The sequence below is a fragment of the Paramormyrops kingsleyae genome, chromosome 11 (genome assembly GCF_048594095.1).
Source record: "Paramormyrops kingsleyae isolate MSU_618 chromosome 11, PKINGS_0.4, whole genome shotgun sequence".
NCBI lineage: Eukaryota > Metazoa > Chordata > Actinopteri > Osteoglossiformes > Mormyridae > Paramormyrops > Paramormyrops kingsleyae.
The window spans coordinates 12,258,404-12,283,918 of NC_132807.1; the positions used below are offsets into that span (position 1 = coordinate 12,258,404).

The 25,515-nt window shown below is 44.2% G+C and overlaps 1 protein-coding gene across 1 annotated transcript in view; it reads right to left on the reverse strand.

Moving 5' to 3' along the window:
- LOC111840837 (low-density lipoprotein receptor-related protein 5-like) overlaps window positions 1-25,515 on the reverse strand; it is a 46,441-nt gene that overhangs the window by 17,901 nt on the left and 3,025 nt on the right. The window contains exons 2-8 of the mRNA XM_023806132.2: window positions 22,474-22,671; window positions 21,817-22,033; window positions 19,065-19,262; window positions 16,510-16,706; window positions 14,612-14,743; window positions 10,983-11,379; window positions 10,486-10,657 (exon numbers count right to left, since the gene is read on the reverse strand). Coding sequence (XP_023661900.2) covers window positions 10,486-10,657; window positions 10,983-11,379; window positions 14,612-14,743; window positions 16,510-16,706; window positions 19,065-19,262; window positions 21,817-22,033; window positions 22,474-22,671 — 1,511 coding nt within the window. The remainder of the gene's footprint in view (window positions 1-10,485; window positions 10,658-10,982; window positions 11,380-14,611; window positions 14,744-16,509; window positions 16,707-19,064; window positions 19,263-21,816; window positions 22,034-22,473; window positions 22,672-25,515) is intronic.

The window sequence follows — 25,515 nt, forward strand, 5'->3', positions numbered from 1 at the left end:
AAATTGCAGTTCTGCTCCAAATGAAAAACAAAGGCTGTGTCGCACTGCCCTGGGGAGATGGTGCTGTAGAATGGTGCCCTCAGTTAAAGATGCTTTTAATGTTAGTTGACTGATGACCAATTGACAGGATAGGGGGACTGGATTTGAGGGAACAGAGTAGCCAATAAGCAGTCAAAATAAGAGTAATCTCTAGGCTGAAAGAGAGGTCGAAGGGTCCATGCCTATATCAAATGCCATAAAAGTATCAGACTGACAAGCATAAACTATGAATGACAGCGGCCCAAAACTCAAAACCAGGATTTTCAAAAATACAGGACATGCCAAGATTTTCAGCTTAGTCCTACTTTTATGGCTGCTTGCACAGCATCTCAAACCCAGCTAAAACTCAGCACTGATAAAAACCTATTCCAGAGTGCTTTGATGCCAACAGCAGACAGACAGATAGGCTACCAAAGATCTGAAGCATGTCTTGTCCTCCTGAAGGCAGGTGGATTCCAAACTGAATTCAACCAAGGTACCTTTTCACTCAAGTCCTTGGATTCCTGCAATGTCTTCTAAAACCACAAGTATGAGGGGTAGATATGACCTTACGTCCACATTGAACATTTCTGAAATATCTAGAGACTGCCCTGTAACCTTAATGGAAAAATGTGCATTACACAACAAGCCAAAGGAACCAGCAAGAGCTTGCAACCCAAACCTCTACTGGGAATTTCATAACACATAACTTAGGAAGTTTGTGGAATGAAAGCACTTCCATTCTGCTTGATGTATCAGATTCATTTTTATGTTCATGCAATAAATTAACCCTTCGGTTATAACCAGAGGTGGACATTTCAGGCCCACAAAGTAAAAATCCAGACAAGGATTGTGTTTCAAGTAACCAGTTGAGTACCCTGTGATTGTATCGTTATACTCAGCTCGTTGGTTCACAGAAAATCTTGCTCTGGACCTTTACTATAGTATAGTACAAACTCTTTGTTTTAACCAGAGGTGGACATTTCAGGTTCAGACCCGAAATGTGCACCTCTGGTTAAAAACAAAGAGTTTATAACTCAACTCTATTGTGTAATATAGAGAAAACGGTGCACCAGCAGGTTGTCAGTGATGTGTGTATTAAGACTGCGTATTTTTCCTCACTGGGCAGCACTTAAAACAATGACTTCCTGTCGTGTGTCATTCCCCTTCCTGTATGGACTGTACACAGCACGACCAGGCGACCTGTTGTGTAGATGGTGTCAGCTTGATTCATTTTTGTAAAACTGCCTAATGCTTCCTACAGCTGGAGATTCAGCCAACTTCTCTTCATTAGGAAGGTTGACTTGGGGGAAAAAAATGCAGAGAATTCAATTGCCACACAATTTGATAAATAACTACTTAGTACACTGCAGGGGGGGGGATGGGGCAAATGGCATCACTCTTAAAGAATCCGAGTCTGAACTCTCATAAATAAAAGTGATGAGGGGTATCGGGCACAAGAGAGAGGGGCAGATTTACCAAACTGCTCTCAACATACGGCAAAACAACTTTTATAGTACACTTTCTGCTCCCAGGTTGGGGGGGGGGTGACATTTTAACAACTGTGAGGCACACACCACTGAAGACGTTTACAAGTCCCGTAAAACTCATCAGTGCAGGCAGCACAGCTAAGCGGAGCACAGCCACAGAGAAAATACGCCTGTGAGCTGTTTTCTTACTCCCGACATGAAGGCTGCGGAGAGGAGCGGCCTGGAAGCGGCCTGGAAGCGTCCCCGCACTGCCAAAAGTACCCGATCACCCAAAGGTTATGTGAAAAATTCATATTCCACATTCTTCAATTCTTTTTATCTTTTAAAAGGTCAGGGTTGACAACAGGAACCAAATAGTTTTGTGATGTACCAAATCCAGAAAAACTATTTCTGTTTTTACATGATACATATTTTGTTTTTATACAATAATTTCTGCAGGCATTTCACAAATAATATAGGAATGACATTTTCTTAATTCAAAATAAACAGACAAGCTGACAAAAACCCAAAATACGGTTCACTTTCTTTAGACTTCCAAGGAGAATCAATGATGTGCGATATCCGTAATCTGACCTTATTCAATGTGAACCCCTTCAAACATCTGTTTGCCTATGGAACACAAAACATAGTGCGAAGAGCTCATATTAACTATACAGCTATGAGCACATACTTTATAAAAAATACAGAAACTGTACTGTGAAACTTCAACAGTGCCGCAGATGGGGGGGGGGGGGTTTCCGACCTCCTCCGCACAGAGCCTTTACAAACCCCCCCTCTCTAATCCAGGTACAAGCAAAGCTCCTGGTATGGAGCCATGTTCTCCCACCTCCCGACATACGCAGCGGCTCAGCTCTCCTTGCAGCGTGTCACAGGATTAAAGCGTGCCCCTGATTTCAGCCAGGCTACCGCTTTGTGAAGCACAGCGCCCCCCCCCAAACGACAGGAAAAGGGTGCGTGTCAGCAGAGCTAAATACAGGGGGAGGTGGAAAGCCAGCGACAGAAACCGATTAAGTCTGTAACTGGGAAACAGCCTGCAGGAGAGGAAAAAAAAGAAAAAAAAACACACACACACACAGGTTTGTAATTATACCTTTGTGGGGACTCCCCATTCAACTCGAATTCCAACATGACGACCTTAACCCCTACCCAGCCCTAACCTCAATCATAAGTAACCAACCAAAATGAGAGACTTTTGGCATTTTTAGTTTTTTGATTGCATTCACACATCTTTGTGGGGATCTGAAAAATAGTCCCTACAATGTCGAAACAACAGGTTTTTATTACATTGTGGGGGTCATTTAGCACTACCTAAGCCACATACACATTGCTTTGTAATCATATCTTTGTGGGGACTCTCCATTCATTTCTATGGGGAAAACTAATACCAGTATGACGAGCTTAACCCCTACCCAGCCCTAACCTTAACCATAAGTCATAACTATAACTGATTAGATGGCACTGATGATTTCAGAAATAACATGGCTAATTTAATAATAAGAAAAAACTTTATAGAAGTGTTCTCATTTCTAACATTTATAAAATACAGATGACGTTTAAAGGGTTCAAATTGGGAAATTTTGCCTCATTCTATTAAATCTGAGGATGCCGCAACAAAAAAGGAGGGAAAAAACCCAACTGGCGCTTTGATGGCTTTTGTATCAGCAGGAGTCTTTTTAACTGCTTACAAAACTGCTATTCATTTTCAGCGACGATTAGACATGGCTAACTCCACTCAAAGATCGCAGTAACATTTTCTTTCTCCATGGCATTCGACACCCGTGGCATTTCATTTTACGGCAGGGGAGATTTTTTTTTCCCCCCCTCAACCTAGAAAACACAAAATCAAGAACACAAAAAAGTCTCATCTGAAATTCAGACAAGTCAAAACTTGCAAAGCCTTCATATTGAGCCGAATCTAAGTGCATTCTTTATGGCCCCTCTCAAACGGGATGCAGGGAAATTCAGCGCATGAAAGCCGCACTGCGCCGGCACGGTCGGCAAGCAGATTGCCGCGAAGACAAAGGAAAACTTTCCGGAAGAATGCCTACTTCATTTTAGGAAGGTATAACCCTCTGCTCTTGTACTCCACACCATGTTCATTCAGAACAAGTAATACAAAATTTCGCAACATGTAACATTGCAGGTGTTGACCTTATAAACTGATTTCAGAATATAAAGCTTTATTTATTTGTTTGTTTATATATTTGTGTGTGTGTGTGCGCGTGTTTATATACATACACACATACTTACATGCATGCATACCCACAGGTACATTTTTATTGTGTGTTCATCACTTGCATCTGTATAAAACTGGGAGCTCCATTACCATCATATTTTTGGATATCAGACATTTTCATTTCAGCTCCTATTTAAAAATCGAGGGCAATAAGTAGAAAGTCTAAGGATTTAGAGATTTATTAAGTTGACAAAAGACATGAATAGCGTGAAAATGTACGAGTTCCACTATCTGTCTATCGCACTCTTCCCACAGAGCCGTTAATAACTATGGGATTATTTGCTGATTTTTTCCAATAGAATTTTCAAAAAGCCTGTTAAATCTGCTGTATTTAGCTGGAGGGAAGACCTTCTCTACGTGAAGCTCATCCCTCCAAATAAAATCAATAACAACTATCCAAACCCATGAGCCTCAGGACATTTTACACAGAACAGCCCCTTACTACAGTTCAGCTTTGAAATATTAGAGACCTTCACTAAGTTCTAGCCCCTGGTTCTGAGGCCATGGCAAAGCTAAAAAAAGAGATGAGTATGATTTGTAATCTTCCATTTTCAATATTAGGTTGAGCTCAGCGTGAGATGAAGTCCAGCAAAATGCTGGCCAAAGTACCCCCACTCTACCTCTTCTACTCTCATTCTCTTGCTTTTCCTTTTCGCTCTTTCAGCCATTTAACCCGTTTTGTCTTTCTCCAAATGTGTCTGCGTGTTGACATCAAACACTGGTTCAATGGAACCAGCTACACAGAGAATAGAGGAACAAATGGAAAAAATATTCACTATATTGGGATTTATTAAGAATCAATATGTTTAACACTGGCCCACTTGCGTACCTGAATTGCAGTGTGTCCATTTTAATATATGCAGTACATTTGTCAACTGAAGCATAATTCCAAGAGAAGTTATAAAGAAAGTTTAAAACTTCACTTGTCTACACATGGGTCATTCCATTTCAAATCATGGAATGACCCATTTTGAAATATAGGTTTTTTGTATATATATAGGTTTGTATATTTTGAAATATAGGTTTTTTGTTATTGAATTTTTAATAATTTTATCAGTTATTACATAGTAATTATTTATATGGGGATGGCATATTTGTTCAATCTATAGAGCTGGACAATAGCTTTAAAGCAATACGAGGACCATTTCTGTGCAGCTTATATTAAGGAAAATATAGCCAGTCAAAGTCATAGTCCCCCCACCGAAAAAAGTTAACTTTGTTCACATAAATCTCCCTCAATATTGATCCAAGACACGCCCAGTTTCAGTTTCATGAGTTACTCATGTGACCAAATCAGCATGCCAAGCTTCGTTAAAATCCTTGACGATGAGGTCCGAAAGTCTGATGATCTGACTTGGAATGACCCACAGGAAACACTTGCCCTCATCTGCACCAGCACTACCTGCCCCATATACTTCTTGTAGCACCTCCTCTACAATCAACACCACCATAAACCCCAGTAAGCAGAATAACAGACCTCAAAAGTGGCTGAGTCTGCTTAAAATCGGCACAGGAGGTCAAGATCAAGCATAAGACCTAGCAGCTCCCACTGTCCTACGTCCTACATCGGGGAAGATAGGAGAGTCGGGATACAACGAGAGCGGCCTGTGGAAAGCCTCACAGCAGCTCATGACGGGCTGTCCATTCTCAACATGCACGCCAGCCTTCAGTCCGGCCAAAGCGTAATTACATTAACATGAAGATGAAGTCTTCACACGCGATAAACCTCCTGGTGCGCTGCACGGGAGGGTCCTTCAAGGGTTCAGCAGAACGTGCTGGACTGGGAAAGGTTTCTTACAGCTCTTATTTAAACGGCATGCTGTTGCTTGTAAATTCCTACTGGATGCAGCCTTACGCACATATGGAAGGCATTGTGAGCGGACGCTGAGCTGCCATAAAGGGAGGAAAGAACAGGCAGCGCAGGCAGGCTTAGGCAGGGCAGCCAAACGCAGGAGCCATCCCCTGTCCGTGACAGGCAGAGGGGTCTCGCCCAGGAATCCAAGGGGACAGCCCCACAAACGGGGACGCTACTGAGGTTTGCCCGAGCTCCGTTCTCTGGGCTTCCACGACAGCAAACGATGTTGGTCAAATGTGGTTTTAAGTGTAATTGCCATTATATTTATTGTTTTTCAACTGAAGAAGCTGTGAATGTTTAAAAAAAAACATTAGCAAGTATTAGCAAGCTGGCAAGTGTGAAAACTAATACGCATTTCATTTTCTGACTATTAATGCAAGTATGGTCACTGATCATTAAAAATATTTAAGCAAATTTCTTCCTGCAAACTAGTATATATAAAGCATTCTGGTTAAATGAAATGGTCAAATACAGTTGTGGGTTAAAGTCCTACTTGGGGATATTCTTGTACCCATAAGGTAAAGTACTCTTACAGTACTAAACACTAGGTTTCCAGAGACTGCAATTCACAGGGAAAAAAAATGAATCGATGTCACCAAGGATTGAGCTGTTTCCCTCTTCCATGCACACATTTCCCAGCAAGGCTGGAGCCGCCTACCGCTGGGTCCTGGACCGAGCTGTTTGTGCTGCCCATGAAGGCGAGCCATTGAGAGGTCGGTCGGTCTGTCATGACATTTATTCCTCGCCGTGTGCCGTCACAAAAGCAGCTCATGGCGGCAGCATGTTTTACACCCAACGCCACTCCGCGTCCCCCCCAGATGAAATATATCCTCGGGCTGGAGTGTCAGACACGGTCTGGGCACACGGCGTGGGGAGGAAGAAAAACAACAAAACGCTGCAAAAATACAGCGTGTGTTTCTGTCCTCAAGATATGGATGACAGAGAACCTGCAGAGGACCGTGCGCCCTCTAAGCTTTGGCACGGTGCCGTTTCTAACTGCGCAGCGCAAAAGCTAATGAGTCCAACAAGGGAAACGCGCTGCATTACCGGGCAAATCGCCGCCTCGCCGTCAGGACTGCGCTATTACTAGGCCTGGTTTTTTGTAACCTGGCCCCTCCTTTGGCTCACAGAAGCCCCCTTTTGTGATATGTTACACAGCGTCACATTTATTTAGGAAAACAAACCTCATTTGTTAACTGCCATGTCTTTGGAAAGGCCCGAATGCCTCTTCCAGAGGTGCTGGGATTACGTGAAGGAGCATACCTTCGAAATGGAAAAAAGTGAATATCAAAAATGAAACCAAAAACAATGGCAGGTAGCTGGTGTATCAGCCACAGAGGCTTGGTGAACACCACTGGCATAAATGCACTATGTTAAGTGACCTTAGTGTTTTTAATAACTGCAAGGATTTCCATAGCCTGAAGCAAGGGGAAATGTATAAGGTTACAGAGCCAGTTCTGTCGGGCAGAAGACCGGTATTTAAACTAAATCCAGCTAAACAATGAGGCACTGCAGCAGTTATTTTTGGAGGAGTGAGAGGTGTGTGTGTGTGTGTGTGTGTGTGTGTGTGTGTGTGTGTGTGTGTGTGTGTGTGTGTGTGTTGGGTGGGGTGGGGGGGTCAGTGGTATCTTATTTTTTTTGGATCTGTTTACAGGAAATACCACAACTAAAGATTTGACATAAACACACAAGAACTTAAAGCTGAAGAACCATACATGAATAAACAGGCCTGAATCCCATACAGTTAAAAGGGAAGGGGGTGTGGGGGGGGTAGACTTCTAATCAAAATGCTATTAATAATCAGCCCAATTGCAGGAGTACATAACCAAACATCAGAGGAGGTAGTTCTGGGATAAGGTTCAAAACCCAGCATTCAGCAGCACATGTGAAATAATGCAGCCCCTTGTCCCCAGCTCCCCATTTTGACTACAACAATGAGTTTTTCTCCCAGTCAGACAGCCCAATAGACAGAGAGCTTCAAAGCACTGCAGTGAGCAAAGTGAACAACAGAGGAGTATTAGCAGACACTGCAAACTACTTCAAATACAGTGGAAATCTAATTTGTCCCAGAGGTATCTAATCTTGCAGCAAGTAAAGAAAACATAAAATACCCATCACTGCAGAAAACTCATATTAGAGGATAAAAAAAAACAAAGCAATGGAACGGGAAGAGGCCGAGAGGAGAGGTACAAAGCCTCCACACTTCTATTTATAACCATTGAGGCAGTGAACGGGCACATTCCAAAGCCAGAAGCTACTTTCAAAACCTTTCATTCAAGACTTAATGTTGGTCTCATCTTGAGAAAGGCCCAAGTCCAGAAAAAGGTAAACAATAACATGTAAATGTGCCCCTTCTTTGCCGAAAAAGGACCCTGGACCATGAATAGCCATTTAAAAAAAAATAGAAAGCTGAAGAGAGCAGCGAAACAAAAAGCTTCATTATGTGGAATCTTTAATGATAAATTACGAATGACTTTAAAGCGCTGGGATTTCGGTCCATTAGCACTTCAAGCGGGTTCCTCCTTTCAGCCCGAAGTGGGCTTATGTGGGAAAGGCAGAAAGGCCCACTGCCATTACGTGAGTCTGAAGGAGCCTGGCACAGAGGAGCTGCAGGCGAGAGCACGCTTAGGGGCGGCTTGGGGCCACACAGGCCAGCACGGCCCCTGCACCCCACATCTGCCAAAGGTGGCTGCTTCAAGGCCCGGCCTGGGCCTTTTGTGTCTTCATTGTGCATGGAGGTCACCTTCAAAAAGCCGACAGGGTCTCTCTCTCTGTCATGCCATTGGTCAACTGCAGCATGAAAAGCAACACTCCCCTACCCGCTGCCCCCCCCCCCTCCCTCCCCCAATCGTTTATTGCTTATACAAAGTAGCTGCCCCAAGGCTTCAAAGCGCCCAGGCTACCCTCCCATGCTAAATCAAGGAACTCTCGCAGGTGTTTACACAGATGGAAAACTGGGGAAAGGGCTTTATTCCATTACTATGATGACTTGCTCGTCCATTTAACATGACCACTTGGAAAGATTTTGAAATAGGAAGCAGGGCCTTAAAAAAGGAGCAGTCCAGAGTAAGTTCTGACATTCGGACTAATAAATACTCCCAGAATTCCACGCTTATCAAGCCTCCACCTTTACCAAGACAATAAAAACATACTGAAGAGGGAGCAGCTGCGTGGCGCCCTGTGACAGACATCTTTGACATTTCCATCTTCCCCAGGAAAAGTCCTCTGAGGATCTCGCTGAAAACGTAGAACCAGATTAACTACAGGGATGGAAAGTCCCAGTTGTTGACTGGCTTTCTAAGCATTATTATGACCTTCCTTAAACAAAGATGAATCTTCACAGATGACTATTAAAAAAGCAAGTTTCTGTTTTTATTACAGGATTTCGCCGAAAAGCCAAACACTAGTGCCTGTGTGCGTTGCGGAGGCGGCCACCTATGTTTGCCGCCCGGTAGGTTAGGTGTTCAGGGAGGACCAGGGGTGAGACGAGACGGTAGCTCCACGCTGCTCCGAGGCCCCGACAAGCAGCTTCAGAGACATGGAAGCAGCCCCATTGTGCTGTGACCGTGTGTGCAGATGGAAAGGCCCCCATGTGTTGAGAGGAGCTGCCGCTCCCCCAGCAGGAGAGCTCGTGCGCGTCAATCCACACACCATGACGAATGGGCAGCGTGAGCCGGCCCCTTCAGCACAAGCACCTCCCCCACAGAGCAGCGAGGGGGGAAAAAATAAATAAAAGGAATCTCGCTTCAGTTGGTTTGAGCTCCACAGAACTGCCCTTTTCTGAGTTTCGCTTTCTGCGTCTGATCGCGTAACAGCAGCTCTGAGCTAGGCAACACCTTCTTAATGCAACTGAGGAAAAATAAAACACAATCTTAAACGGATTCTGTTAAGTTCCACTGAACAAGCATTATATTTCTGACCCATTTTCAGAGAATACTGGTGATATGTGAATTATTTCACATTATAACTACAAAAAAAACATAAAAAGGCAAGAACTAAAAGAGGCCTTTGCTTTCATAGCTGATGTTTATAGTAGAACGGGTCACAACTTTGCTTGATTGGGTGTCTGACACAATATCCTTAATTGTTCATGACATGACATCCTTGGTGTCCCACTATACTGGAATCCATTAAGACCAGTAACACAGCATCCAGAACTCCAGGAGAATGCAGCACCACTACAAGAAACTGTGGCCCCTTTGTCGACGGAGAGAAGTGACTAGTCCAGAGATCGGCTAAAACAAAGAGGCCAGATGAACAAGAAAACGAGGAGGATTTAAGCAAAAGCATGGTAGTAAAATTACCTACATGGTGTTAGACCAGCGTTTCTCAACCTGGTCCTCAGGAACCCCCAGACGGTCTATGTTTTGCTCCCTTCCAGCTCCCGGAACATGGACATAGACCCTCGGGTGGTCTCCAAGGACCAGGTTGAGAGACGCTGCGTTAGACAACAGGAAGGCGAGAGATCTGGATTCCAAACAGCCTCCCCTATTACTATGCTATTAAAATGGTGTCACCAAAACCAGATACAGACATTCTGAAAAGCTTAGAATTTACCACAAGCAGTTACTAAAAAAATACCTGTATTTGATGTTTTGAGGGATACCGGTCTATGTCAAAAAACCATCATGCCTTGGGTAAAATCAAAATCCGTAACGTGTGTCATGTACATGTCACAATTAGAGTGTGTTAAGCAGAACCAAGACACAGGGAATTACAACATGACCCCCATAGCCTGGCATCCGAAGGCGGGGGTAGCAGAATGAAGATGAAGAGGTGAGCTTTCAGCATCTGGGTGATTTGGGAGGGGTGCAAAACAAGACAGACAGACATTCCGGGGTTCAGCCCCGCCAGAGGCTGAGAACATGCATCATTCCTCACGATACCTCGATCCTGTCAGTCTTGGCGTCCCCCCAGTAAAGCTTTCCTGGCGCATAGTCGAGGGCCAGCCCGTTGGGCCATCCTAGTGAGGAGTTGAGCAGAACCAGGCGATCGCTTCCATCCAGGTTGGCACGTTCGATCTTAGGCTTCTCCCCCCAGTCTGTCCAATACATGTAGCTGTGAAGAAACAAGATAATAAAGATCTGAAGGGCATTTTGGATCCATTCACTGATTTATTAGCTCTTCGGGTCCTTCATTAATAAGTACGGTCCAGTCAAGCAAGAAACATCTACTCCTGAGGATGAAACAAGTAAGGAACGTAGAAGAACATTTACCCGATCTTCAGATGGATTTCTGACAAGACTAAAAAATAGCCAAATGACATGTACAAGCAACATGATAGTTAAATTACCATGCCGAAGTGTGTCATTGACTATCAATTTCATAAATATATACCTAAAAAAAAAAAAAAAAAAAAAAAAAAAAAAAAAAAAAAACTTACCCTCTGACTGGGTCCAGTACAATGGCTCTGGGCTCCTCCAGGTTCTCAGAGACCAGAATGCGCCGGCAGGTGCCGTTGAGCCTGGTGACCTCAATTCGGTCGGTACCAGTATCTGTCCAGTAGAGGTTGCGTGCAATCCAGTCCACCGCAACGCCGTCTGGGTGGCTGATCTCCGTGGAGACTAGCGTCTGAGCCTCGCTACCATCGATGCGGGCTCGGCGGATGGCCTTCACCTCGTCGTCCGTCCAGTAGATGTGGCCTTCCACCGGGTCATAGTCGATGGCAATGGCATGCCGGATGTCGTCGACCTGCAGCACGATGTCGGTGAAGTCGGGCAGGTCCAGAGAAATCCGCCGCAGGTCCGTCCGGCGGGCGAGTAACAGAACCTCCTCTGCTCCTGGGTTTGGGAAATGGACATTAAATGGTGGGAGAAGGTAATTAAGCAAAAACATACATAATAAATAATAAATCCGTTATTTGTTAATTGAGCAGGTATATGACCAGGGAGATGCTTGTGCACAGAGAACTAAAATGCAAGAAAAAAAAACTACACAGGATCTCAATTTCCTACAGATTCCTGCAAAATGGCATCATTCAAGTTGCCAAATTCAATAACCATGATGCTTGCATATGATTACACGTTCTTAGAATAACAAAGGTATCTTTAAGTACAATCAGAAATAACAAAAGAGAATAAGGTTATTTAAATTTTAAATCACCATTTTTGACCAAATTCTTACCTAGCTAGTATTAGGGCTGTATGATTCTGAAATAAATGAATTAAATTTTTTTTGCGTACTAGTTTTTATGCCAGTGGAAAACTTTCACTTTGAAGTACTTTTGGTACTTTCTTGAAGTATCAAAAGTAAGGTACCTGGTGCGGTAGAAAAGCACCCTTTAAAGAGAATGCAGAATTATGGGACACTTGAGACTCTCCAGCAAAAACTAGGAGCGCTTGTTTTGATTCAGCTCATGTAATACAATTTAGAGTAACTATTGTAATTTAGAAATGAGATTGCATAGAGGTCTGAATTGAGATTGTTTTATTTTTATGGTTAATTGTTCAGCCCTAGCTAGTATTAGAACAAACCTAACTGACCCAAATATGTAATGCAAGGATGAAAGGGCATCAGTCATTTTCCTTTGACATTGCCCCACGCATCACTGGTTTACATTACGAATTATTTGCTAAACTGAAACTCCCGTTGTTTTCGCTCATGTTCTGTTTGGTTGTCGTCAGCACTGCTACACCCCAAAGTCATTATAAATATTATTTCTTCCAAAGGCTCTTTCCATTTAGCACAGCACTTCGCAATGCTACTCTTGGGTTTATAACAATAAGAACCCAAAGCAATGCTGTTGAAGGCTTGGCAAATTGTAGAGATCCTAAGTATAGATTTAAGCAGTGAAAGCAATTCTGTTTGGGAAAGTGCGAGAAAATGGGTAATCTTTCACAGGCTTGGCATATAATGGAATGCTTTATGTTTCAGAGTAGCTGGGAAGGAGAAATGGAACAATATCCTATTTCAAATTTACCCTCACATTTAACCCATCATTTACCTTCTCCAGAAATATCAAAATGTAGCGACAGGCACCCAATTAAACAACAGTAACACAGTGGTGTGTGTAATCGACAAAAAACATGCTTTGTGGCCGAGGGAGTTTATTTAGCTCCAATACATTTCATCACTACCTCTACATACAAATGACGGCTGAGAGGTTCTGACCTCATAAATCTCAGAACTGTCATCGGCTCTGCAGATGGAGAACTGGCCCTCCGGAGAAACGTCAAGGGAGACGAGAATGTAAACAGGTCCAGGGCAACTCAAACAAGCAGAAGGGGCGGCCATAGGGGATATGCCGGGAATGCCTCTGCTAAACACGTAAACAGGACAAGGCTCCATCTGATCTGATTTCCCGGGTAACTGGTGCACATGCTTCCTTACTGCCCCAGAGGGGAGCCTAGGGATGGGGGGGCAACCCTCACCTATCTAAAACAAACAGAGTGGTGTGCGTGATGACGAGCAGGCCTGCCGGGGGAACCTGTCCCTGGGTTAACAAAAAGTGCTTGAAGGCACTGCCGCACACCCCCCCCCCCCCCCCCAAACATGAAGGTCAAGAAAGGCCTGGCTCTGGCCGAGGGCCAAATTGTGATTTACACCCATCCTCACCATGCACCGTAAATGCTGCCATTGTATCATTTCACACACACAGCAGTGTATGAAACAGAGAGCACGGCGGGGAGGGGGGTGGGATTTCCCAAGAAGTATAATTCACAGTTGTAATATACTTCGGGTCGCGGAGGCTAAGTTCTTAGGTGTCACTAAATTATGCACGACATCAGACATCGAAATGAAGGCAAACACATCTATCATGTCCGCAGGGTGCAGATATGGCCCAAAATGGGCAAGAACAATGGAGAGCGAACTTCCAGTCTCATACTAACCAGGTTTTATCTGCTAACGGGAACTGCACCGAGAAGCAGACCAATCAACTCCGCACGCATGCACAGCCCAAACCCAAATGACTCAGGGCAGGCTCTGGATTCCCCAACACTGACAAGACGCACAGATCACTGACAGCTGAGGTCCATGGCTGCATGATGAGATAGTATCAAACAAGACATCTGCAAGCCCTACAAACAGAGGGACCATACGCCATAATTTAAGCCACTGTCACAGCCCTCTGGAAGTAAGTGACTACACACTACAAATTTGTCAATGTTATATATTCACCACAAACATCTCATTTGGCGGAAAAAGAAAAAAACACAAAAATTAGATTATATGCTCCACTGCTGCAGACATTAAACAGTTGCGGCATAAGATCAGAATTTCCCATCACTAGTAAGAACTACAGCTAAACTTCATTATTTTGGTCTGCACCAGAAAGAAATTGCTAAAATGCTACTCATTTAAATGACCAATAATTCTGCTTAGTTACATACAGAATGGAGGTCATCAGCAGTGCGGCCCAGAGCAGATAAACGACCTCAGCTAGTAATAAACCAGAGATAGAGAGTGTGAGCTCGGTGTGGAGCCATTTAATTAACCTTCATTGGGAAGAAAGCAGACCCTGCAATTTAGCATTCAAAATTCAACAGTCTGATTCAGAGGCGAAGAGATGGTACTAGATGATCGGCCTATTGGCAGTTACAGTGCGTTTACTGTAAGGCAAAGTTGCAAAGCTCAGAAGAAACTTCTTCACTACTTAATTAGGCTCCACTCCTGCTTATTCTAAAGTGTTAAACGTAATGACTTTTCCCTCGTCCCCACATAAGAAATGTGCTGCTATTGTGAGAGCAGCGTGTGTTTCGGATGCAGTCCGTGCAGTGTGAATGTGAGCGTCGGTCACACGGCATTACATCATATCGAGTTACACGGCCTGACTGGCTTTCTGCTCTGCGCAGCACTATCCATGCAGGGCTTTGGAATCCAAACAAATCCGGATGAGAGTCCCTGGCGGACAGCTGCTCTTCCCGCCATGAGCAACACGCTGAACATTACTACGCATTTAGGGACGCGATAAAAGCGTCAGGCGATTAAGCTACACGCCGTCTCTGGGAGGAGATGGTGTCTTATGGTGTCTTACTAGCTGCATGCGCCCAGGCACAGAGGGCAGCTTCTCACCTGGGCTGCAGGTCTTGCCATCAGCCTGGAGACGGACGCCGGTGGGACAGGCGCAGCTGTAGAAGGGATCCGTGGGGGACAGGAGGCACAGGTGGGAACAGCCGCCATTGTCAAGCCTACAGGGGGTCTGCACTGTGGGGGGAGGAAAGAGTCAGGATGAGGCCATTACTGCCACCCCCACCTGCACAGAACTCACAGAAACCGACCACCATGTCTAAAGTGGCTCATGTCTTGTTTAATGTTCATAAATTCACAGGAACAGCTACTGTGATTACATAAATGCTGGTCATTTACAGAGTATCTCACAACTGCAGATCCAAGCTTTATTTACTGTTCTTTTAAGAAATGAACTCTAAAGTGTTTTGCGTTTTTGTTCTCAAATGATACTATTCCCTAAACGGTGGCAGACATCTTCAAATAAATGTTCCGGGAGGGCCTCATTTCTGGGAGGGCCTCATTTCTGTGTTTTATCAGTGTGATTTTGTGTGGGCCTAAGCTGCAAACCCAAAGCCACTGGCTTTCATTTTTTACTTGGGCGCTGGTCTTATCTAATTTTTCAAGCTGCATAATGACAGATTTAAGAGACGCAGCGAGAAAGACGAACTAGCTGAAGAACGGACCTCCATCCTGGGACACGGGAGGTAAGAGCAGTTTGCCATGCAGCCTGATTTGCATTTTCGTAGACTTCCATTTGACAAGGGCACATGGGCACTGACCCATGGATTGAGACCCCCCCCCCCCCAAAAAAAAAACACCCCACCTAATCTGTAAACCACAATCCCACTGTCATCACCCATTTGCACAAAGGTGGGTGTGGAAACAACAGGGAAGAGGTGGCCAAAAAGCAGGATGGGACCATCGCAACTTAGCCCTTTGTGTCTGTTCAAGGCTGGGAACTAGAATGTGCTGGAAATGGACGCTGCCCTAGGACTCCGTCTGTGGAGACTGCATGTTTATTTGACTTGGACAGCAGGCCAGACGCTTGAGACGGTAGCGATCCCGAAAAAACAAAGCGGAGTGAGCGATTGTGCTGCATTCCTCTGTTTTCTGGTCTGCCGCGGCAGTCATTTTCTCAGCAGGATAGTGCATTCATCAGGGAACCAGACGCACAGCCGTGTGGGGAAGACCGGCATTACCAAACAAGAAAGACCTGAGAGGTGTGATCATAAAACTGCCATGTTTCCGTTAGTGTCTGTACTACAGTCTGGTGTACAGCAATATGGCGAACAGAGTTAGCCATTTCTGACACTTAACCAAAAAATACATATATGTAACATAACGGGTAAATACAGTTTTACGAGAACAGTAGACAAATGTCTGAAGACATTTGATTTCTTAGCTTGACTGACGCTAAAGGGCAACAGAAGCAGGAGCCTGGGCCCCCTTCCACAGTGAGAAGCCTACAAACAAGCAGCCGAGCCGGGCTGCTGAAAGGCTCAAGTCCCAGGTGGGCTGACGCTACTGAAACGGAGGAGGAAAGAAGAAAAAAAAACTGAGAAAACAAGCAGGGGAAACAGGCAGGGGAGGAATCCATCACTCATGACCCAGCTACAGGTCACATTATCATCACGCTCTGCCGCCGAGTTGCCGGCACAATCTGCTGAAGTGCTTTTCTGTCCCACAGTCGACGCCGGGGAGTCCCCGTCGAACGGCCAGCCTCCGTGTGCTCAGCAGATTTAATATTCCACTTATGTTCCACCTCTTGTGCAAATGCAGTGGGACTCAGAGTAGGCTTTGTTTATATGGGCTCATCAGACTAAGGAAACACCATCCAGCACCTCAGCATAGGACCCCAGGCAGGACAGACACAATGGGGCCATGGTATACCTGTATTGTTCAGGATCTTACAATAAAAAGCACTGTAAACATACACACTTTGCGGTGGGGAGGGGGCTCACCATCCGGCTGCCTCTCCTTGCTCAGCACCTGGATGTCCATGGGGGAGTATATCCCACCCAGGATCTCCCTCCTCTTGCTTCCTGTCTGCTTGTTGCAGGCGTGGATGGAGCGCGTCTGCCAGTCTGTCCAGTATAGAGTCTCTCCCGAGAGGGTCAGGGCAAAGGGGTGGGTGAGGGTGCCCTCGACGACAGTCTCCCTAGCAACACACACACACACATACAAAGACACAAAGACACACACATTTGTATCCATATATTTGTGGGGAAAAACCCAAATCCCAACAATGACATCCTTAACCCCTACACCCAGCCCTAACCGTAACCATACAAAACACAAGATCGTCGGCACAGTTTTTTGATTGCAATCACAGGTTTTTTAAAAATTGAGTCCCTCCTTGTGGGGACCAAAAAAAAAAAAACTGTCCCCACATTGTCAAAATAACAGGTTTTTAGTCACACACGCACACACACATATGCGCATTTGTGCAAAATCCTTTCTGAAGACTACAAAATCAAAAACAATAAGTTTAAAATATACAAATAGTTAAATAATAGATTAATAATAATTATTTTCATTAAAAATATAACACGTTAATCAGAATGCAAAGGGTAGTGGATGTAAAAACCTTTATAATTCCATGCAGTCAGAAATTAAATCACACTGTCAGTGATACTTCAGACAACTGTTTTAGTCATTGGTTGGCAATTGTGACTGAGAAATGCTGTGTGATTCAACCATTCTAACATGTAAAAATCTTTAGCGTTGCAGCACCAAACTAACAGCACCCAGATCAGTGAAGAAATGCAGATCACATAACGAGGGTCTGCAATGCCCTTAAATATACGATAGACTAGGACTGTCACTATCAACTATATCAATAATCGAGTAATCTGCCGATTAATCTGGCAAATTCATCGAGTAATCGTTTACATATTATGTGTTATAAATCAATATAATACAATAAATACATTGCATTTGGCGTGAAGTAGGAAATAACCGACCACTGCGGGGTCACACATACGGTCAGTTTAGGCACTACAATTAATTTAAATAGCATGTTTCTGAACAGCGGAAGGAAACCGGAGACTCCGCCAAAAAGCCACGCTCACACGGGTGGACATGCAAGCTCCTCACACATGACATGCAGCGCCACTGTGTCACCCTCAGTACTACAGTAGGCTTGCACAATTTCCGATGTTAATATCAACATGGCATTCCGTGAGTATGCAACTGTCACATTCCAAGGACTGCACCAGTCTGCTGGGTTCAAACCATGAATAAGTTACGTAAGTTTCGTTAAAATATCTAGCAAGCTCTGAAATTTTAACGATGGTGCTTTTTCAAACATTATACGTTTTAAAAAGGGTCTGAAGTGTACCGCACTTGCATGCGATCTCCATGACGATCCTAATCATACGTCCTTGCTGTTTAATTCACTCATAGACCATTTGGCGCGTTCGTGAGAAATTAAAGCGATCAAAGAGGAGAAAAGTGAACTGGACCTGGTGACGCGACGACAATCGTCTTCTGCTGAATGGAAAAATTTTGCAGAGACGGTATGGAGCAAAGGCAAGTGATTTGTCGGCACTTGATTTCTGTCGGTTTGGCACAACTAGTCTAATGGCAATACCACCAACTTATTTGACAGACTTTGTTGGTAGATAAGTTCTCTTTGGCTATATAGTTAATTTTCAACTCTTAAATATTTTAAAATCCCAAAATATTGTTCAGCCCTACTCAAAACATACAAAAAAACACACAAAAAAAACCTGAATATGTTCTTTAACAAGTATTTGCATTGCAGTCATGCTGTAGTGACATGTGAAAATATATATATATCTCAAATGATAGTTATGCTCTGCAATACTGACAGATGACTGCACATTCACTCACATTTAATGTGAAGTGCTTCCACACAACTGATGGTTTTTACTCTTTAATTTTACTTTTACCTGCTATACGCCATCTGCCTTCCGCCATTTTGCAGAGTAATCGAGAAGGAAATTTTTAATCCATGCTTTTTAATAATTGAGTAATCGTGACAGCTTTACTACAAACTAAAATCATATGCCATTTTATTTTGCTTATAAATTACCACATATTACAAACACTAAATACACTGAATAGCACAAGGTTCTGTTGCTAGGCATAATCCTGAAATAAACATTTTAAGATAAAAAACTAATTAAAAATTTCTATATTTTATTTCTACTTTTTGCATTAGAAGTGAAATTGCAATGTAAATGCATGCAGGAAACATAACCTCTGAGGCTTCAATCAATGTTTTGTCCCCATTCTTTGAGAGAGCTTGGGTTACACAGAAAATTGCTGGAAGTTGGCTTCGGGGTTAGATTAACATATGGATGGTGGGGTAAACTGGAGTTTGGACTGGAGCCATCGGGCTGGGGTAGTTTGGAGTGGAGATCTTATCAGAACATAACAAAGCAGACGTCAGCCCTGGGTCACAGCCCACTCTCCTACTCTCAGATAAGCGGTCAGGCAGAGGTGACGGACGTCTAGCGATTGGTCAAAGCACATGGCAAAGGTGACTCACCGGGATGAACCATCCAGGTTGGCTCGGTGGATGAAACTGAGCTTGGCGTCAGCCCAGTACAGTTTCTGCTCATCCAGATCAATGGTCAGCCCGTTGGGCCAGTAGATGTCAGTTTCCACAATGATCTTCCTGTTGCTGCCATCCATACCTGCCCTCTCAATGCGGGGCTCTTCCCCCCAGTCTGTCCAGTAGATGTAGCTAAAGCAGAACAAGAAAGCAGCCCTTTTAATCACCTGCTCAGTTTAGTCGCTAAATTCACATAATTCCTCCCAACACCAGATTCATGCCCCTTAAGGCTGTATTAGACGTCTGCATCGAGCCTTTGCCATGACCTACATCATCATCATCATCATCATCATCATCATCAGCAGCATTTATACTTGTGCACTGGTGTGTCTCTGTCTCTCAGCAGTTATACTGCTAAAACTCCAGGTGATACATAGTTTTGGATGTTCTACTTATTGTTTTCCCACCCTGTGTGATTGTTGAATCATGCAACTGAAACAGAAAAACAAGCATTTAAAAAGTATCCATTTATCAAGTACTGCTTATATTTCTGCTGCTTCATAACTTCCCGCAGACAAATCTGGAATAATGTTGAGCTGCTACAAAGTCACTTTTCATGCATTTTCCCCTTTTAAAATTAGCGTCAATACTACCTTTTACTGTTTCTTTAGTCTTGTAAAGTACAAATAAACTTAATGGAGGTCAGTGAAATTGGCGCCATCATCCTGAGTGTTTTGTAGACCTGTAGCTACGATGCCTCGGGGTATTGTGGTTATTTAATGCTAGATATAAGTAGCACTTCAGTTTCAATCAGTGACATAAGTACACCTCGGATGTACATTTTCTTTGCTCCCATAAAAAAACGAATGCTACAAACAAACAGCCAAAGTGGACCAATCACAGTTCTTGCAGTCTGCGTTGCCACAACGTGTAGTTGCATTTTTGGGGAGGTGCACAACAGACTACAGTATATGGTCCACAGCTACATTGTACTTACAGTGTCAATTTGACACAGAAATATAATCAGCCTGTAGTCATCAATTTTGAGACTGTAGTTCAATTCCATCCTCTGACCTCTGATCATTGCCAGACATGCAGGTACGTCTGGAGCCGTGCGACTCATTTACGTTAAAAGTATCAGCGATTTCTTGTGCGAATGTGTTTTTCTCTACACAAAGCCATTTAAGGAGATGGAAGTTTGAGTGCCATATGACTAGCCTGAAAAAACATAGCAACATGAGTAGCAAGCAAGGTGTTCCCTTGACTGGGGAATTTTAATGAGGATTTTATTTGGACAAGAATGAGTCATACAGTAATAAGCATATTTAAGTATTCCGTGAGTCCTGAGGCAGTTTTCAAAATTCTTATCAGCAGTGTAAACTTACACTGCCTTACACACTCTATGCTCAGACAAAAGAGCCATATTGGAAACGCCTATTTTGGATGTTTATTATGAAAAATAACCAGATTAAACTTTTCTGAAAGAATGACAAATGTGATATCTGAATTTCAGTAGAATTTTCCTTTAAATGAGCTGTCTTGCATAATGTCAACTGAGGCGAATGTCGCAACGTGTGATAGGATGCACAGTTTCATAGTAAAGAGCGGCAGCTCTTTGTCTGGTGGGGGCAGGGAACATTGTTGGGGGGTGGGGTGCAGCAGCACATGCAGGAGGCTGACAGCAGTCGAGCCAGCCGCCTGATGAGGCTGTACCCAGCTGCACCTGGTACTGCAAGTAAGGGAGGCAGAGAGAGGGAGTGTGGAAAAAGACCCCAGATAGAAAGAGATTTTCTTCAGAAATGTTGTTTTCCTTTTATGACTTAAGTTCGTTTGCAGGGCTCTCTTTGCAGCTTATAATTAACTCTAAGAGAACAAACACAGTCACAGCATGTAGCAGAAACTGCAGCAGTACACTCTATTGCTTTAAAAGCCAAATGTCCTGATGAAGAGTTTAACAAAGGCTTTGCTCTAGTCATTCTTTGTATCTGTTCCATTCTACCAATTTAAAGAACAGCTATACCATAATTATTTGGGTCATATGTTCTGAACATAGCAAATACAGACAATGGCTAAGGGAATTGAAGTGTAAATCTGAGAAAATACTATTTAAGGAAAATTAGATTATTATTTTTTTTTTTAACTTTAGCAGAATTTCTTCTATTGAATTCATATATCACCTTGACTATTAATCTGCTGCTACATGCATTTCCTTCTTCTTATAGCTGTATCGTAGTTGCTGCTCACTTTCAGACAATGAAGTTAAAGCTTTAAAATGAGAATTAAACTTTTATACGGATTTCAATGTTTGCCATATATCCATTAGTTTTTGTGATATATAGACAATGTGTCTCACTAGAAGTAGTTTGCAATGGCACTACTGCAGCAAAATACCTCTAAAAAGAAAGGTTTTAAGTTATTCCTTATAATTTTGAATTGTCAAGAGCAGCCTTGTTCAAATACTAAAACAACTACATTTTTCCAATAGTGAGTAGTATACAACCATGGTTAATCAATCAACAAAGCAACAGCTCTGGTCCAAAGTCCAAAGCAAAGACAAGAATTTACATACAATCAAAACACAACCTGGATCACTAAATTGGAAGGCTCTTCATTGTCCACACTTGTGCCAGCCAGTGTGACTAGGAAAATCATGAAACTCGCTGACACAAAATGAGGGGACAACCTGTAGACTTAGAAGGAGAGGAGGGGAAAAAAAAAAAAAAAAACAGGAAAGCAGGGTTCTCACCGTGCGGCTGGGTTGAGTGCGATGGCACGGGGTTGGTCAAGGCCCTGCCAGAAGAGCACCTTGCGGAAGCTGCCGTCCAGGTTGGCCACCTCTATGCGATTGGTCTCCGAGTCGGTCCAGTAAAGCTTGCGGCCAAGCCAATCGCAGGCCAGGCCATCGGGAGAGTCCAGGCCTGACACCACTCTCTGCTTGTTGGCTTGGGTGGCCTCCTTCATAGCTTAAAGAGTAAAAGATGGGAAACAGGAGGGTCAGAGGACATGACCTCCACCAATCATCAGTAAAATAAATCATCTCTACGAGGCCTGCTCCACCACTACGCTAGTTTATGCATGACTGAGGTGTATTTACATGAACATTTGAATGTCTCTCTAAGACAGTGTTTCTCAAGCCAATCGTCAGGGAGCCCCAGACTCTCACACGTTTGCTCCCTCTCAGCTCCTGGTCTGCAGGAAGCAAAAACGTGGACTGTCTGGGGGTCTCCGAGAACCAGGTTAAGAAAGACTGGTCTAAGACACCCAGGATCATGTTTGCTCAGCTAATCTACAAAATAAAATCATACAACGAAACATCATCATAACAAAACAACTATCTAATGCATAGTTTAAAAGCTAAACTGTCCATTGCCATGCAGCGTGAGAAAACAATCCACAATGCTACCATTGCTTGACTGGTTGTAGTACGTCTGCTTGATGGCCTCCTCACTGACGTCCGTCCAGAAGATCAGCCCCTCAGAGAAGAGGAAGTCCACCGCAACTGCGTCCAGGCCACTGACCACCACAGTTGACTCCGCCCTTCCAGCCTCGGCATCCACCAGTCGAACATCGCGGCGATTCGCGAACAGCAGCAGCGGGGAGCCTGAGCAGGATAAGGCCAAGAAGAAAGGAAGGAGAACCAAAGGCGAAAGAAATGGAAGGAGAACCAAAGGCCAAGAAGAAAGGAAGGAGAACCAAAGGCGAAAGAAATGGAAGGAGAACCAAAGGCCAAGAAGAAAGGAAGGAGAACCAAAGGCCAAGAAGAAAGGAAGGAGAACCAAAGGCCAAGAAGAAAGGAAGGAGAACCAAAGGCAAAAGAAATGGAAGGAAGCAAACGATCACATCCTTCTGACTATCAACCATTTGTTTTCTTGAACACTCCATATTAAATCCTTGTAATTATACAGGCAGTCCCCAGGCTACCAAGGAAATCGGTTCCCTAAGTTGAATTTGTAAACATAAGTTGAAACAAAAATATTACAGTGCACAACGACAGCAGAAATAACTACATACGGTGGGTGCTGTACGTCAAGCCGTGCCATTAACATGAGCATCACAATGCAGTGTGTACATTCGTTATTATGAATCATTGTACTGAACCCAAATTATTAATACAAGAGGCTTTATGGCAGTTGGTTCGTAAGTTTTTCTGGAGTTGGACATTCTTAACCTGTGGACTGCCTGTATGCAATTTTTAACTTTAGGCACAATAAACATGCCTTCAGTAGTTTAACATGTGAACCAATTTAATTAGCAATAAGCTAAAGATCAGGAAAACCTGCACATTGTGACAATGTCAAGGAAATGACAAGATGACAGGCAGTGTGACCCAGATGATGTCCAGACACAGCCACGAAGCGGTTGTCATGGCTGCATCACGAGGGCTGTGGGTTTGGGTGCTGCTCAGCGGTCAACCGGCATGCCAGTCCGCATGGCACTGGGACAGCGGCTACAAGTGTCAAGGTCCAGAACTGGCAGCCAGTCCTGCACACGCTCCCTTCATTCCCCTCATAGCCACACTGCCACTCTCAGACGGGAGGATCGGCTCCCACAGGACTGAGGGCCATTAACGGTGTCATTTTCATGCAAGTCAGCATAACACGATGCATACGAAACCTGACATCACAAATTCTGGCCATTCACAACCTGTGCAAAAACAAAAACAAAAAACTCATTCTACTTTTTAGCAATTAAAGATGCGATTTTCAAAAAAAATGCACTTAGACAAAAGTTTAGTCTGATATATTTGAACTTGTGTGCCAACATGAGCACAATTAGAGGGTCCCAAACACTGGAGCTACCACCAGTCGCAAGAGATGCTAAATGTTAAGCATGTCCTCTCCTGACAGCGCAAACCAAATAATTCACACCTTGTCTTCACTCAAGACAGACAGGACTGCTTGTCAGCCTGCTTAATTACCAAAGGGTGACAGGGAAATTGACCAGAGACAAGTCACAAATAAAGCAAAGAGACATGATACAATCGTTCCCTACTGGGGTAACTCCAGCTAAGATCTGAGGTGTTGAAATAACTAGGATACTGGTTCAGCATCAGGTCTGTGGGGTGTCTGAAGTGGAAGTTTAGGCGAAAGGCATGTGTGCCACAGCGAACTGGAACCGTTTATTTTGTTCTGGACTATCAAGTAGAAATAGAAAAACGCAGCAATCTTCAGATTTGCTTGGGTCAGAACCAGCCCACAAAAACTGATTAGAAAACTGATTACTTGCAGTTACAGGAAAAACAGTCCATTAAATGCTGGAAGAAGCACAACGTAAAGTGACAGGACATCCACAGTCTAATGCCAGCAGTGACAATCCTGTGACTATTTCCCCCATTGAGTACAATACAGGAACACTGTTGGATAGAAGGGGCATGTCAGGAGGGAGCTTTGGCAGCAAAACACAAAAAAAGCAGGCTAACTGAACACTCCTTCCAGGATACACAGCTCATGTAGCCTCACACCCTCCCCCAGCTCACAGTCCAAGCAGAGGTACTTCCCAAGTGCAATACGCGAGAGGACACAGTCCAAGATCAACAGCAACACACACCAACAGACCAAAGCTCCGGTGAGAGAGACGAATTCCACGCTGCTAACCGCGCGATGCTAAGACATTGGGTTAACGTGACGCTGAAACATTTCTGTGGCGTCTCAGAAGACCCTCTCAAAATAAAGCATGAACAGGAGGGGGAAGGACTTGTAGTCTCTCTCTGCCATATATAACTACACCTAAGCCCTGTCCATTTCTTGCAATGTGACTGAAATGCATATACTCCTAATATTAAGACCATTTTTAAGTCATGCCTGCATGAACAAGAAGTCAGTCAGCTCCCTGCACATGGCACAGGGACAACAGAGGAAGGTCCGCCATGCTATGAAGAGGGAGGTAAGAGCACAGGGCTCTGCTCCTGCCTTGGCTCAGCCATTTGCTTCCCAGGAAGGGAGGAGCGAGGCAGCAAACAAGCGACTATAAGGGGGACATCGAACAGCCTGACTGCAGAGCTCACGCCGACAAGGAGCGGCCCACAGGGGGTCAAAGGCGGCACCGAGGAAGCCAAGCTGACTCGCATTGATGAGGCCGACCCGCCACATGGAATTCCGGAAGGTTCTCAGCCCTTCCACCTGCCCGGCTCCGTTTTTCGGTCAGCTCACGTGACCCTTTGAACCATTGTCAGGTACCGGCTTTTCCAGTCCCGCAAAAGGACACGGCAAAGCACCTGGCCGACTCTGCCGCTCACCTCGGCCTTTTGTTGGGCGGGCAGCACAAAAGGAAGAGCTGAGGAGTCTCAGCTTGTTGCCGTCATCGGGCAGCTCGGCGAGGGATGAGAAGGGACTTGAAAACCAAGACGGCCGCCCGGCACACAGACATGCGGCCCCACTTCGAAAGCCATAATAATCACCCCACCCTCTTGTTTTCTTCCAGCTTGTTTTGGCTCAGCTTATCATTC